Source organism: Pygocentrus nattereri, chromosome 1 (assembly GCF_015220715.1).
Source record: "Pygocentrus nattereri isolate fPygNat1 chromosome 1, fPygNat1.pri, whole genome shotgun sequence".
NCBI lineage: Eukaryota > Metazoa > Chordata > Actinopteri > Characiformes > Serrasalmidae > Pygocentrus > Pygocentrus nattereri.
Window position 1 is genome coordinate 8,679,112 of NC_051211.1, and position 16,830 is coordinate 8,695,941.

At 37.9% G+C, this 16,830-nt stretch overlaps 2 protein-coding genes across 2 annotated transcripts in view; one reads left to right on the forward strand and one right to left on the reverse strand.

Moving 5' to 3' along the window:
• The window catches only part of ppap2d (phosphatidic acid phosphatase type 2D), a 39,158-nt gene extending 37,449 nt beyond the window's left edge, over nt 1-1,709 (reverse strand). Inside the window, exon 1 of the mRNA XM_017700536.2 lies at nt 1,000-1,709. Within this exon, the coding sequence (XP_017556025.1) occupies nt 1,000-1,192 (193 nt within the window). The 5' untranslated portion in view covers nt 1,193-1,709. The remainder of the gene's footprint in view (nt 1-999) is intronic.
• tnfsf18 (TNF superfamily member 18) lies at nt 1,165-15,706 on the forward strand. Its single transcript, XM_017700537.2, has 5 exons — nt 1,165-1,302; nt 3,343-3,489; nt 11,026-11,188; nt 13,138-13,192; nt 13,339-15,706. The coding sequence occupies exons 2-5, from the start codon at nt 3,434-3,436 to the stop codon at nt 13,683-13,685; spliced, it is 621 nt and encodes a 206-aa protein (XP_017556026.1). The 5' UTR covers nt 1,165-1,302; nt 3,343-3,433; the 3' UTR covers nt 13,686-15,706.
• The last annotated feature ends 1,124 nt before the right edge of the window (nt 15,707-16,830 follow it).

Here is a 16,830-nt window from a genome sequence, read left to right on the forward strand (position 1 = left end):
AACATGACGCTTGACGCTTTTCATTTAAATGAAAAAGTTATATTTTGGTCTCATCCATCCTACAAAACATTCTTCCAATAGCCTTCTGGCTGTGTTGTGAAGAGCAGACGTTGACAGATCCCTGTTCTTTAAATAAAACAGGGTGCCCACTCACACCTGATTGTCATCCCATTGATTGAAAACACCTGACTCTGATTTCACCTTCAAATTAACTGCTAAATGCATAATTGTGACCAAGGTATGTTTTAAAACTTTAACAGTGTTCACGTTGCACATCGAATTCTTTAAAAAAATGTAAGTGAGCATTTTGATTACATTACATGGGCCCTTTAAGTACTATAATAGTTACTGATTACCCAGAATCATGAATGTTCTCCATTTTCCACTTTGCAGACTTTTGCTGACAAAAAAGAGTCAAAAGGGAAGGGTCAGAAGTCCTAACAGAGTTTCCACAGAATCTTATCAGCTTATATAAGCTCGTAAGAAGCCTGCGCAACAACTTGGGGTGGGTAACAAGTTCGGCATCTAGTCCGTGACAGCAGCTTCGTGCTCCCCAAACTTCTGCCTTGTTTTCTTTTTTTCTCTCAGAATCGCTGTTGCCATGGACACGCAAGAATTCCCGCGACAACAGCCCCTAAGAACCCACGCGCACAGCGACTGAACAGCAACGAACTTATTTTTCCTCACAAAACCCTCGTATTTAGGGTCTTAAAACGGATTATTCCCTGGTGTTGTAACACGTCGCCGTTCTGCTAGTCCTGATAAACGGAAAACGACTCATTCCCCACGAATCTGGTTTGTCAAGAACTGTCAGAATGTGATGAACGCTAGCTAAGTAATGCGCTTCACTGCTATATCGGCTAAATCCGTCACGCTGCTAATAAACAACAGGCTAAATTTAATGTTACGTTATTGTCAGGTTAAAGTTTGCTCTCCCTCTCTTGTGATTTCCTGGCTCATTTTCTGTGGTAAAAGTGACATATTAAAAGCTGTTCTTACCAACGAAAAGGCACAGGATATCTAAGCCGACCAGCATCTTGCGCTGGGAGCAGGGGGCTCCGGCCGCAGACGGCGACTGGCCGAGTGTGTGCTTTCCGTTCTCCCGCATCCCCTCACAGGCCAGGCTGCTCTGCGCCAGCGGCTGCTGAACCTCCAAGTCCCGCTCACCGTCGGTCGGATTCAACTTGTGCATTTCTCGAACTTTAACACTACATATATCTACACCACATATAACGCAAACAGGCTCTTCTCGTCTTCGCTGTTCCAGTCCCACTTTCCACGCATTGAGTTTATCTCCCACAGGTAAGCACGATTACTTCATTAACTTACAGGTAAAAGTTTAGCCCAAGAGAGCAACACATATCCAGCTATCGGTCATACTTGGAGCAGCACGGGAAAACAAAGCCCGACTGAGGGGATTAATAAGTCACTGGCTCTGCACGCTTTGCCAATGCACTGCAGGAAAGTCGGGAAAGTCTTGCCATTCTCAGTTCACCGTCAACACGACGTGCTCCATTAAACCCGGTGAGCAAGCCCAGTCCAGTTAGTGAGAGGAACAGCCTCGCTTACTCACTCCTGCGGAGAAAAACTCCACTACAGCCCGTCGTGTGTTGCTCCAGCGGAATCGCTCTTCTCCATGTGTGGATTTTTCCTCCCTCCAAGAGCCAGAAAACTTTTTTAACGGATCGTGTTTTCATTTGCAGACAATTATTCCTCCGCCCTCCTCTCACTCACTCTCTCACTCGCCTCCCTCGCCCGCCTCTCTCTCTCTCTCTCTCTCTCTCTCTCTCTCTCTCTCTCTCTCTCTCATACGCAGCCCCTAATGTTGACTTAGTGATTATTTTTTAAATATATATTTATTATATTACATCATATTAGTAATATTAATTAATATATTGAGGCCACGTCTTAAGAGAAAGTTAACTCTCTCTGGCCTTACTATATTAATTCATGGCCTCAGTATATTCATTAGTGGCCTTGATATTAATTTGTGGCCTCAGTATAGTAATTTGTGGACTTGTTAGTGTGGTCATCTTAGTGTCTCTCTCTCTCTCTCTCTCTCTGTCTTTCTCTCATACTAAGCCCTTAAAATGACATAGTGATTATTTTTTTAATAAGGCATGGCCATGTGTTAATATATTGAAGCCATGAGTTACAGAAACTTAACTCTGGCCTTAATATATTAATTAATGGCCTCAGTATATTGTTTATAATAAATAAGTGGCCTCAATATAGTAAGTTGTCACCTCAGCATACAAATTTGTGGCCTCAGTATATTAATTTGTGTTCTCAGTATACTAATCTATGACCTCAGTATACTAAATCATGGCCTCAATACATTAATTTGTGACCTCCATATAATTAAAATATAATCACTTTGTCACCTTGGGGGCTCTGTACTCTTTTTGTCTCACTCTCTCTCTCTCTCTCTCTCTCTCTCTCTCTCTCTCTCTACACACACACACCTATATATATATATATATATATATATATATATATATATATACCCAATACATTTCTCCGCAGTGCTTTATTGGCAATGTTATTGGCATTTTCATAAATTCATTATATATTTGGATACTAATTCCTTTTTAATTATTCATTTCAGTATGTAATGTTGGTGAAAGCATGTGCTTTGCTGTGTGATTGGTCACACCTTTGACATTTATCATTTTATTTTAAACTAAGAGGGCATCTAAAAGCGAAGAACATCACCTGACAAACATAACTTTCTTTGCTTATAGATGCTGGATGTGCTAAGACATTTTACTGCAGTTCAAGTCAGTTAAGTAGGCAAACTTAAGATTGCCTGGGATTGTTGTAGTTCTGTGTATACATTTACAATAAAGGAAATCCATAAAAAATATATATATAATATATATAAAGGTAATTATAATTGGATAATAAAATAATTTAGAGACTTATGGAGACATAAGTCTCAAGCAAACAAAACAAAAAAAGCAAATGCTGTTAAGACATTTCAGTCTTCCATCAGACGCAAGTCTTTGAGACTAGTAGAAATAGCTTTTAGTTAAGAGGCCCAGTATAAATAATACACTAAATTCCACTAATAAAGAGACCCTGAGATTTACATTGGTTTACATGGTGTACAGGGACATCTATACCTTTGTGAAGATTATAATTACATGGGTAAATGTGATGTTTATTTTTTACTTTTATACTTTAATACTTTTGGGCTTTAACTGAAGTTGTTTTGGGAAAATGTGATTTTACTTGAGTATGGATCAAGGCTACTGTGCCTACCTTTGAGTATAGTTTACAAATTGCTTACAGGATATACTATGTATTAGTATTATATCTTGTCTTATTTGTTTCCTTTAGGTTGTGACAGGATGCTACAAATCCCAAATGATCAGTAACCACCCCCCACTCCACCCACCCATTTGGCAGTTTCCCTAATCTATTTTTTCCCATGGCTTCACAGTGTCACCACCACTCCCTGCCCATAATGCACTATGTAATGAGCAGGTATTTGTATTCATTTTATTCTGCTTTTTAACATTTTTCACATGTGATGTGCTGATTGTTGAGTTGCAGTTATTTGTCAGGCTTTCTAAAGACAGCATACACCTATAATGCATGTTAAAAAATAGACTTTTGAAGCATTCACAAATTAAGCTGCTTACTGTTAACATGGCTTAAGTACTCAGTGTTAATGCACTCATCAAAAGTGTTTTACTGTAGCACTTTTTAATGCAGTTCTCACATACAAATATCTTCCTATAACAATAAACATAACCTATTTTATCATTTGAGGCAAGGTTCTTGATACTATACACATGGGGCTTTAAACAATGCATTTGACTGACTGAAGCATAAAGTACTCATTTCAGTATATTAACCTGGCTGATAGTCTTAATCACAACACTATCCATAGGAAAATATGTCTGTATGAAATCTCCTATGAAAGTAACTGACCAGATTCTTCCCAGAGACCTGCTGCATAACAAATACTCTTATCTTTCCAACTTTGCTAGAATATAGATTACTTAATTTTATTAACCCCATTGATCCATAAACTGACACATGTATAGAGAAATTATGAATATAACATTTTTCAGGCTAGTAAGATTTGTTGATAAAATTTGGAGGAGTGATTTTTTTTCCATTGTGTATTTGAAGAATTACCTGACGGCAAAATATAAACTGCTGACTTTTTAAAGATGCTGTAAAAAATGTCAAATCTGAGAAATGTAACAGTTCAAAATCTCTTTTAATTGAGAAATTAGTCATGTGTGAATACAGCAAAGAGCCCAGTTGTTGAACATGTGAAATAACTGTGTGTACATGTGTGTATGTGTTTGTAGAGTCTTAAGATTCAGAATCAGATGCACCTTTTTTGCCTTGTTAGTTCATGTTCCTGGTCAAATTAAGCACATATGCAGCCGAGGAAAAAGTAATATTAACCAATAACATCATATTTCAGCCCCTCCCCAACATCCCCCCTATCATCATTTAGCTCATAGGACATCCCTGATATTGTAAACCTTGTCACAGAATGGAAGAAGAGCATGTTATACTTCCAATTCAGGTTGAATTTATAATGAAACAAAATTGTTAATTTTTTTAAATTTGGTCTCTATTTGATTTTTTGGCAAACTTTCACAGTTGACATCTTACTGACCATTTACTGTTGTCTCTGGTGTTGGCATGGTGACAACCAAGCTGACAGATGTGTGCCCCAAGCTGTAGATGCTGTTTTCCAGCAACTAAACCAAAAGAAAATTGTTTTGTCATAGATGATGTTAACATCTTTAAAAGCAACTCAAAATGGGCTGCGGGCATCCAAGTATACATGGAAGCATTCATAAAGTTTCAGCTCCTGATTGAAACAGTGAAACTCTCCATGCCACTTTCACCTGCTCAGTATCACAGTTTGTCCATTTTGTAACAAGCAAAGAATGTCTTTTTGCCCTTAAAGGCATTATGCCCATGTGTTTTTTTGCTTGTTTGTTTGTTTGAATTTTTATTTTTTTTTGAAAATGTAATCATGACCACTGCAGAAAAAGATCAAAAGGTTGCTTGCAGTGGTCATGTTCAGCATAAAAATCAGCCATAACCTGAAAAGACTGCACATGCTGCTTTTGTGCAAAGGTGACTATTTCATTGTTAAATCAACTTTACTTTGTGTTAATGTATTAAAATTGTGTGAAGAAGTAAGCACATGAAATGCTTCAGTAACTTGTACTGCGCCCTTTAACAGAAAGTACTTTATGAAGGTGTTCCCTATAACTGCCTACCCGTTTCTGGCCCACTCCTCCATGCAGAATTCTTTCAACTGTGCAATGTTTGAAGACCCCCCCACCAAACTTTTCAATGAGATTCAATTCTAGGCCATTTCACAGCCCTCCAGCCATTCCATTGTGGACTTGCGCGTGTTTGGGATCTTTACCTTTTGGAAGGTCCTTTTCTTCAACTTTTTTACAGACAGTCTCACATTCTCCTTAAGCACTCTCTGGTTTGAAAGCGATTACATAGCGAATGAGGCAACAAAGCAGCTAAACCATTACATTTCCACCATCATGCTTTACAGTTGGTATGAGGTTCTTATGATCAAATCTTTAGTTTTCACTAGGTGTGCAACGATTATTAGACTTAGTCGACTAAAATCAACGACCAAATTAGTTAGCAACTAATTTAGTAGTCGATTAGTTGGTGAAGTCATTACATCATTAGTGCAGTTTGTGAAGTTCAGAAGTGTGGTTCTCTGGAATCGTTAATGGAGCTGGAACAGAGAAGCAAGTAACTATTATTCACAGCGACCCTGTTCACTTTTCAGATAACGTTTACAGTTTTACACTTAACGCGAACACAGGAGAGCGTTTAGCTCCACTCGCAAACAATTTAAGCAGGTAGTTCTCCATGAACACACAGGGTAGCTGGACAAAGGGTTGGTGTTGAAATTAAGTATTTACACAAAATCATTCAATTTTAACTGTTCATAGAAAAGTTTGCCACACTTTCCCATTCACTCCATCAGAGAGCATTTTCTTGGCAGCGGGACAGAGGGCACAGAGAGATACTGCATGTCCTTTGTTTCATTAAAGATCTGTGATTATAAAATTTAGTTTCAGCAGAGTGTAGACAAACAGCAGAGCTCAGACTGCACTGTGTAAATGTAACATTTACATTTATTTTAAATTTTTATTTACTTGATTAAAGGAAAACGATTTAGTTTTGTTATATTTTATTGCTGCTACTTTGCACATCCTTGGTTACAAATTTTGACGTGAAAAATACATTGGAATTTAATTTTTTTAATATTTTGTGTTAGCAGGAAAATTCATTAATACAGTGAATTCTTGAATGTTATTTATCTATACTGTTGTCATTGTTAGTAAGCAAATGCATAAAACAACCTCAAGCTAAGTTTAAAAGCTAATAGCTACATAAAAGTTATTTGGTAATGTAGCGAATAATCGATTATTCATTTTAGTAATCGATAGATTATTGGACTATCAAATTAGCCGTTTGTTGCAGCCCTAGTTTTCACCAAACATGGCTTCTGGTACTGTGGCCAGCCAACTCTGTCTTTGACTTGCATGTCCGTAGCATGTTGTTCCAGAAGTCCTGGTCCTTGCATAGATTTTGGTTAGCAAACTTTTGTCTTGCCCTGATGTTGTTTTTAGACAGCAAAAGCTTCCTCCTGTCGCACCTCCTGTGTAGGTCAAACTGCAGTCTTTTCATCTAGGCATGATGACACCACACACCCCAGTAACAAAGAGCAAACCAGACCAGACAGGGTTTAAATGAGACAAGTTCCCCCAAGATATTCTGTACCTTTGTTCTAATCATTAGCATCTTATCAGGTGCACCCGATTTCAGTTTGACATTGTGATAAATGTAGTGATATATACTTTTTCATACTTTCATATGTACTTTTCCACATAAAAATTACATTACTGTTTAATTCAGTTATGTAAAATATGACAAAAATGTTCATTCTGAGTGTCACTTATTATGTCACCTTTTCATTAAGTTACATTGAGTGTACTTAATTCTTCGCATAAATGTATTTAGCATTAATAAGGAGTGTTATTTGCATAATAATGCAGTATTTAGTGTGTGTTGAACAGCAAATATTATAAGATGTAGTAATTTGATGTATTTAGTATTGAACTAATCAACACTGACTGTGAAGTTTATTTGTATTTTAGATTATAGAGTGTGTTAGTTTAAATTATGACCTGTAGATGGCAACAGAGGACTTGTTTATGTCTTGGCAGTATGGGAAGCTGCTTTTGGGCTCTACTGCTGAAAAGACCTGAAGCTAAATGAGTAAAAGCGAGAGAACGTAATGCACTTGTTAACAGTCATGGATTTTTAAACATCAAAGTGGTTCTAGCATTGAAGCTTTTTAAACACTAAAGTAATAGAAAGAACTCAACAGACCCAATGCTGCAATTGAAAATGTCCCCTAATCACTGTTCTGTACATTAAAAATCAGGAGCATTTTATATATACAATATTGTAGGGAACAGAAATGTAACTTGTCACTTCAGTAGAAAACCAGGGTCACTATAGAGCACTGCTACAAGGAACAGAAATGGTTTCCAATTGTTTTCAATGGCTGTGACACATTTCGCTTGTCGTCTGCTTTCCAAGCTCTCCAAGCACTTTGAGCTGAAAAAAGTTCAGCGGTCAAACAAAATACAACCTCAATCTCATGTAGGTTAGCCACAGTGAGGTAATTAGCTAGCCATGCTTTTTTTGAGAACATAACGTACAACCCCAATTCCAATTAAGGTGGGACATGGCGTAAAACATAAATAAAAACAGAATATGATGATTTGCAAACTCTTTTCAACCTATATTAAGTTGAATACACTACAAAGACAAGATATTTAATGTTCAAATGGACAAACTTGATTGTTTTTTGCAAATATTTACTCATTTTGAATTTGATGCCTGCAACACGTTCCAAAGAAGTTGGGACAGGGGCGTGTTTACCACTGTGTTACATCACCTTTCCTTTTAATAACACTCAATAAGCGTTTGGGAACTGAGGACACTAATTGTTGAAGCTTTGTAGGTGGAATTCTTTCCCATTCTTGCTTGATGTACAACTTCAGTTGCTCAACAGTCCGGGGTCTCCGTTGTCGTATTTTGCATTTGTGAAAGGGAAATGCATCAGATCACAATGGTTTCTGGGTAAGTTTTGCTGTTTGTGTTCACCCAATCTCTTGCTTCTCCACAGGTTCATCTAATACAGTTCACTTGAGCTTATAAAGTGATGGAATTGCCCTTAAGAGATTCTAATAAAGGAATGTGAAATGTTGAAATGAGCAGTGGAGTAGTTACAATTGGCATCGTACAACATGTACCAAAAGACATCACTGAGAGACTTTTTGATGAATTTAAAAGTACCCTTACACCTACTCCTAACCTTAGCATTTAATCACCCACCATTCAATCTACCTTTAACCTGACTGGCACGTCATAACCTGACTGGCCCACAATAACCACACTGGCATTCCTGTCATGAAATTGATTAGACCAATTAGATCCTTGGTCCTTTTCACCATCTGTCTACTGACCACAGTGACCTGATTGCACTGTGTAGGTTTCAAAGCAGAGCTCATCAGGTCATAATGTGTTGAGCCAGGCCTGAAACAAAACCTATAGATGTTGGCAGGGCTCTCCCACGTCTGCTATCAACTAGACATCAACCAAGTTTTACCCTCGGAAATCCCCCATGGAGTCCTAGTGTACATTAAGCCACACCACCAACCAGAATCTACCAGGTGCCAGGCAGACTAACAGCGATACAGACATAGATTGCTAACAACACACTAAAAGGTGTATAGAAGGGTAGACCCGTTTAAAAAAAACACACCTGAAAATATAGTTGGTTGCCTTGGTTAACACTACTGACCTATATTCAGCACTTCAGCACAATTAGAGACTTCTATTTTTGGTAATTTACTTCCTTTGCCGATAACTGTATGAATGTTTATCATATCAATACATCAATGACTGAGCAAACTTTGTTGCTCATTTTCAAGACCACAGTAGTTACATATGAAACAGTGGAAAGTGAGTGGGAGAAGGCCAGAGCAGAAATATCTGCGGCTGTCCATTCCAGCCAGCAGAGTGACAGACAAATTTTCCCTTGCTTTTTTCTCACACCTTGTGTGGAGGAAGGTCCTTTTTTTGTTTCTGGTTTTCTTGAGCCTCCAACCCCCACATTTGTAAAGACATGTTGCAATCTCCTGATCAGATTCATTCACAGATCATCACAGACATTCTGTCACATTTTTTTAGTTCTTCCTTCCACCTTGCACAGCTCCACTTTCTGATCTTGCTGTTTGTTTCATGGTTGCTGTCAGTATTGGTTGTTGTCAGGTTAAAACAAAAGTCTTTGGGATATGTTATTTTTGCCTGTGGGAGACTTGAATACTTCATCTGGGTCATTGGTTTATTATCAGTTTTTATTTCTCCCCTCAGTTGTAGAGAGACACGCTGAGGTGAAAGATGTTGAGGTTCAAAAAGAGCTTCAAAGTGTTGACGTCATTTTATTTTTGTGAAACTTTCCCAGGCAGACCACAGGCCTAAATCGACAAGTATATGACATGTTAAGACATGTATAGAAAAGAATAATAGGAAGGTGAGAATATATTGTCTGAAATATAGACATTTGAAATGGTTGGGCTTGTCTTTGTGGCTATTCATTTGTAAAAATGAAATTAACATAGATTCTGTTCAGCTAACCCTGAATTCATCTCATTCATGACTCACATTTTGATAAAACCCTCATTACATATTAAGCCTTATTATTCAATATCTACAGGACATTCAGTGCAAGCTAGTTGAGCTATTCTTAGATTATAGAAGTGTGCAATAAAATCTTGGGCCTGCCATTTAAGCGGTTGCATGCTTCATCTGAAACAGTTCTTTGATTCAGAAAGTTATTTCTGATGAGAAAAGGTTTGTGGTGGGACATCAGATCAAGGAAATTATTAATGAAATAGAATTGTGGCTCTCCAAATGCTGGTTTATCATGATGGAAAGTCCTGGACAAAAGACAACACAGGGAAAAGAAGAGCACTTAATTACTCAGCGGTTTACCGTGACTTTAAGCTTTTACATAGCTTGAGCCTCACTGTCTTCTTTTGTGCATTTCAAGACAGACAGCCTTTCTCAGAACACACTAAGCTATTGTTACAGTACAGACATGAGTGCAAAAGAAAGGTTCTGCTTGTTCAGAGCCATCTGGCATCATTTAGAGCTGGTCAAGGCAAGTCGTTGAGCCACGGGAAAGGTAGTAAAGGTTGAACTTAAGGTCGAGTGTTGCCCAGATCTTAGAAGGGGAGTCATTAATCCAGACCTTTCCTTTTTTTTTTTGGAAAAGAAAGAGAAAGAGAAAACAGAAGGGTGACAGAACAATGGGAAGTTTAAAGATAACGTGAATGGCTCTAGCCGCCGATATCTCCGTAGGCTATCTGCCATAGTTTCCGTGCTGACCACCTTTAAGTTGAGGTTTTGCGCTACCAATGATGTTTTTCTGCGTAATTGTTTTGATGCGACATGTTTCCGCCGAGTTATGGCTTATGTTTGTTGCGTCGCTCTGCTTCCTCTATCTGACATCGGCTTGCAAGAGAGGGCCTGTCCCTTTACGTGGAGGGAGGTGTTTCTCTCTATTTCTCTGCCTTTTCTCTCTTTTCTTTCACTTGTATCACCAGTGCTCTGGGGGGGAAAGTACACTACACCTCTCCTCTAGGACACCTGCTCAGGAAGCCACTCAACGCGTGCATGCTGACACTCCTTTAGTTCACCCTCCACGCAAAAACCCAGCAGCACAGGAAGTGCAAGTCAGTCTGAGGTTTCTCAGCAGCCCAAGCTGAAGGCAAGGAGCAGAACCAGACTGTCTGTGTGTCTCTTCATTCCTGCATTTGCTTCATTTGACAGCGTCCTGCTTGCATCTATCACCCGCATCTCACTTCTCCCAAGTCACTTTTACCTGGCAGCAGATTGTCTCTGTGTCATCTGCTGCACTATGTCTAGATCTGGGCGGCAGCACGAGGAGCTGGACAGCAGTAACAGAGCACATGTGGCCCAGCTGAGGAGGCTGGTCCTGCTGTTGCTAGTGTGGTCCTTCTTCATGACTCTGGGCGTTGCTGTATCCATCTCTCTCCAGTTTGTCCTTCCTAGACCTCCCAACAAAGAGGTATGTTATGGCTTAATTTTTGCTATTTGACAGTAGCTTGTGAACTGTCATCAAAGTAAGACATGACATGAATGTTAGATTTGTTTTGAGAGATCAGTGAAATGGACAGTGTTAAATGTGTAATCAGCGCTTGCTGAGTAACACAATTACACCTGTTGCAGTACACTGGAGGACATCAGGAGCCAGTTACCAAATTCTAGTTTAAATTTGAAATGCCTATAAAAAGTCATTCTTCAGTGATACTTCAGTCATTATTTTTCATAACAAAAAGGCAAATAAAAATGTTAATAGTTGATAGTTTGGCTTAGTTAAATATAGCTTGGCAATGCTGAGAAAAGGAGAAAACAAAACCCTCATAGCCCTGGACTTCATAAATAGCAGACACTGCAATGTAAACTGTTGTCACCGAAGATAAAGGTGATGTTTCAAGTTCACACATGTAACAGAACATTTCCATAAATGAGTTATCCTTGACGTATCACTGAAAAAAAGGCCTGTTTCAGGGTGTTCAGAGAGAACACACAACAAGTCAGTAGCAGACTTGAACAGAATCATTTGGGTAGTTTCTAATAAAGCAGGAGTCAGAGGCTTCCATGCATAAGCTTTCATGGACCTCCAGAGGGTGAGGGGCCCAAAGAGCATGCCTGAACATGCTCTGCATGTTCAAACAGATTCTAAACATAGGCAAAAAAACCAAATGTTTTGTAGCCTTTAATTAAATATCCTTAATGTCAGTGTAATAGGACAGAACTGAAGAAACTCTAGTGGTTCAGTTCAGTAGTAACACCTATGGGTCATGTAAATTCTTGTGTCTGAAAATGAAAGGAGTGAATGTCTGACCATTGGCTCTCCCTACAGTGCACTTACTTGTTTGTTTCTCCTTTTCAGTGCAAATACAGATTCAGCAGTTTCATAAGGGCTCACAATTAGAAAGAAAAGTACACAGTAGCTTAATGGGTTTTTTTTGTTCATCCACTGCAGTTTGTTTGTGCTTGGTAACATGTCAGCGTGTCTCAGCATCAAATTGGCACACTGCTTTGTTCCATCATCCAGAATATGACTTGCAGTGTTTACCAAGGTGTGAAGCCTTGTGGGAGGTTGAGGTTTATTATCATGTTGCCTCCATTTGTAGGCATCAGTGCTACATCTCCAGGCAGGGGCTGTGCAGTGGAACCAGTTGTCCCATTTTAGGAAAGGGGAGTGGAATGTATTTCATGTCTTAGTCATTTTCAGTGAACAAATGAAATAACCACAGAGATGAGACAAGGCAGGATATTTTGCTATGAGTCACAGCTTCTCCTTTTTGATGTATTGTACATGATAGGCATAGACAATGAGAGCCACTCTACTGAGTCCCACAGTAAATTCATATTACTTAATTTGTGGAACTGGCAACATTCTTGTATTTTAGGGAAGCTCATGTGTTCTCTTCAAAACACAGTAGTAACATGCATTTAAAGATCAATGCAAAAAAACAACTGATCACCATCGCACCAAACAAAACATGTTTTGATTGTTTGTGGCCAAAAAACATATTGGACAACAGCAGACCTTTTGATAATTACTCTATTTCTGTGTTAAATGTATTATATCACTGCTGTGGGAAGAAAACCTTGTATCCCCTTTTTTGTTGTTTTTCAGTTTTTTGACAAAAATTGAAAAGGCCTGTTGCTTTTTATATTGTGTGTAAATTTCATGATGAATGGACCAAATGAAACATCCCAAAACAAAGCCCTTTGAAAAAAGTCTTTTTTCCATTGACTTACAGAATAAAGTCGCTTTTTTTTCCTTTTCCTGTAAAGTTCTCCTTTTGGAAATATCAGGTTTTTTTCCAACAACAGCGATATGCTACATGTTAACTGATATCTCTTGGAGACAGCTCTGTCTATTATTTTTCATAGTGCTATTGATAGCCATGTGCAGAATCAGATGATTTTCTGTCTCCACAGGTCACAGTACAAGGCAAGAGCAACCACCCTGAAATAATGATGTATGATTTCTCTGGTAAGGCAGACCTTTTATTGTGAAGTCCTCAGACATATTTACCCACCATAGTGAGGTTTTTTGTTGTTGTTGTTGTTGTTGTTCTGGAAACTTTTTATGAAGTGTTATCAGTTCTCACCAGGAACACTCATTCTCTTTTCTCTTAGAATCCACACGCCCAAGTGATGATGGAAGTTTTGAACTGAAGTGGAAAAATGTTACAGGCAATGTTAAAGTGGAAGTGCAGGAGGATGGCAATTATTTCCTCTACCTGCAGGTGGTCCTGCAGGACCCAAGCCCAAATGTAACCTATACAGTTAGGTTTTTATATGAAACTGTCGAAAGCACCAAACCAGAAAGAATCTTAGAGAGACATATTAATGGATCACTGTCTACTGGATTTATGGGAAAGGGATTCCCTTTACCTGGAGGAACTAGTTTGAAAGTTACCTGCAAGCCTGCAGTCAATCTGAACAAGGCAAACACATACATGGGCATAATAAAATTCAGCTGAAATCTTCCTTGTCTACTGCCTGCATGGATGTAATGTTGAGGGTGTACAGACTGATTTTCGATCTGGAAACCTGAGTTTACCTTTTACTGAATTACATCTGCACCTTTGTAGAAGAACACATTTATGAATGTTTCCTAAAGGCCAGATTCATGGAAAATGATTTGATAGTTCCTCATTCTCTTATCTCCCATTACAGTAATTATGGAGATGAGTTTTTAAGATTTCTCCTTGAAAAACTAAAAATATTCCATTCATACCCATTAACTCAAGCTTGTATGTTTAAATGCTAAAAAGTCTGGAAAGTCCAGCATATTTTGCAGCAACTCTAGTATCGATTTGGACTAACTTCATAAAACTGTTGGCTGTAACGTCACAATGTTTTATGAAGGAGTCGTTTTCCCATGAATCTTCTTTTTAAGTTGTATTTTTTCTCTATTTTTTGTGGCTCTGTTTTCAAGTTTTTTTTCTCTCCAGGACAAATGGCTATATTTCATACTGCAGCTCATTTTATTACAGATTCCACTCTGTATATGGGAAAAGGCTGGTCATACCTCAAAACACAGAGCACTACCCACCATTAGAAGTTGCCAACTTACATCAAGTGACAATAGAAATTATGGTTATTTAACAGCTGAACAGTTCGATAGTCTTGAAATTCCTTTTGAAACCCAAAAAACACACAAAATTAACATACTAAATGTTGATAAATCAGTTCATAGTGTTACTGTATGACCAGTTTGTGTACGTGTACATGTATATATTTTATATTTGTAGTACTTTTTTATTGTATGGGTATCTTGTTTGTAATATTATGTGTCCACTCTTATATTTTGGCCTCAGTTGGTCTATGAATAGAACATTGTTACATGAAAAGAATGAAAGGCCATGCTTCTAGGTAAGTTATGGAGGATACTAATGAGTATGAAACACCCAGTTTTAAACTGTATATATTTGTCTTGTGTTCATTTTTTTTCTAATTTATTTATGATGACACTTTCAGTGTTTGGCCTAGTTTATTTCAATAGAAGAGTTTATATGAATGTATTATTGTTGATATGACTTGACAAAAGTTACTCATTAATCTCATTACATATTATATATGTACAGAAATCATATATCATCACCACACGCTGGCCTCACAGCACTGACTCCCCTCATTTTTACTCAAGGTTTAATGATTCTACCACAGAAGCATGTTTAAGTATTTTAGCTTAAAAATTTGAACTAAATTTTTTTTTTTTTTTTTTTTTTTTTTTTTTTTTTTTAAATGTCGTTTCCATATACTTTGCATATCAGGCTCACATCTGCCCTTTCTCACACGGCTGCTTACTCAGTGGACCAATAATGAAACTCGAAAAACCACTACAGTTTTGCTGATGAAATGTCTTTTTATTTCTAAGAAATGTAAACATTATTTTTTGACATCACATTTACTTTTACCATGACTTGTAACATTTTATTTCCAGTTTAGATCATATCTGTTTACTATTTTACTCTCTCCTTGTGTTTATGTTTGTATTGTTCAATGAATGCATTTTCAGCTCAATTTTCCATTCAGGTCATTTTTCATCTGTTATTCTTTCTCTGCTCTCTACATTTGTTTTTATTTCATTTGACCGATTCATTCAAAGTCTTGTTTATGGCACCTTTATGTTATCTACATTGCCTTTTTTTGTTTAAGGAGCATCTTTAGGATGATTCTTACTCTGTGGGCCACTAAATGAATGACCATGTCAGCAGTGACACAGTGAGCACAGCAATTAAATCACTTTAGCCGAATGCCTCTAGGAAAGAAGCTCTACTGTAAATGGTCTATTATTAAGTTAAACATGTTTCAGGTAATACTGACTCAGTGTTTTTTTTTTATATGTGCGTATTGCTCTGTTTAAATATAAGCTGTTTCTAAGTGTTAAACGTTTGAATGTATTCACAAAGCCACACTGGGAACACTGTTTTATCAGAAGGATTTATTCCTGTGTTAAAACATGAACTGAAATAAAAGCTTTTAACACTGACAGTAACGCTGACTCTTGTCGTAACTGGGAGTGACATAGCACTAGTCAGTACACACTTTTGCTGTAGTCTCCACAAGCCTTTCCTCATCAGAAAGTTTGAGTCAAATGTGGGCTCCCACAAAGGATAAAAGAGCAAGCGTTTGATGTGAAGTCAAGCCGAATTTGCATGCACATTATAGCATACTTTATTGGCCCCCCAAAGGCCCTCCCCTTATCTACCCTCTACTCACCCCTCCATTAACCTATTACTGCAGTGGTAAACACTAGTAAACCGCAACTCTCATGGGGTAGCTCGACTTCACTGTACTGTATTCATCTGTGGTGACTCATGCGTGAGACCCTTATTGTGATTCAAAAGTGAAAGAGTGTCAGCAACTGAGATTTGCTAAATCACGTTTTCTCTCAGCTGAGTAACAGCACTCGAAGAATAGATGATATGGCAACAGTGGGGGGCTGGTCTGTACTATTTTCGTATGGCGAGGCAGAGAGAGTATGAGGCTCTTATAGTATGTTTGTGCTATTCCTTTTAAAATGAAATGGAGCACTTCCATAGAATATAACTACTATTGGCTTCCTAAAGAACCCTCAAATGGTTGGTTCTTCAAAGAACCATTTTTGGAAATGAAAATGAAATTGTAAGGGTTCTATACCAAGTAAAGGTTGTTCTAGGAACCTTGGGTCCAAAATAAGAACTCTTTATGAGCCTTTTCTTTTGAAAGTGTAAAATCCCAGAAAGGCTGCTTGGTTAAGGTTCACATACTTTTTCTTTTTAAATATTAGATAGGGCATGAAAAAAGGGACTTTTGAAGAGCTCCTCAAGAACAAAGCGATTTATCAGCACTTACAAATGCCAATAAGTCATCTTCTAATGATTAGCATTACCTCATAATGCATTCTGCACAGAAAATTTCCCCTTTGCATTCAACTGCCAGCTAATAACTAGTGGCCTGGGTGTCAGTTAAACATTTCCGAATGCTATATTTCCTGTTAAAGGTCAACCAGTGTTGACATCCAACTGACTTGGCCCATATTGCTGCAAAAGCCACAGACAAAGTGTAGTACTGTTAATGTAATGTAATGAATTTTAAACCATTAAGACTAGGAACCCAATCCAGCGTAACAATCTGCAT

What these genes read in the sequence shown, in the direction of transcription:
- tnfsf18 (XM_017700537.2), top strand. Translation starts at nt 3,434, where the DNA reads ATGGCTTCACAGTGTCACCACCACTCCCTGCCCATAATGCACTATGTA. An exon ending in ATGCACTATGTAATGAGCAG is followed by an intron (nt 3,490 to 11,025) that starts GTATTTGTATTC and finishes CACTATGTCTAG; the next exon opens with ATCTGGGCGGCAGCACGAGG. An exon ending in AATGATGTATGATTTCTCTG is followed by an intron (nt 13,193 to 13,338) that starts GTAAGGCAGACC and finishes CTTTTCTCTTAG; the next exon opens with AATCCACACGCCCAAGTGAT.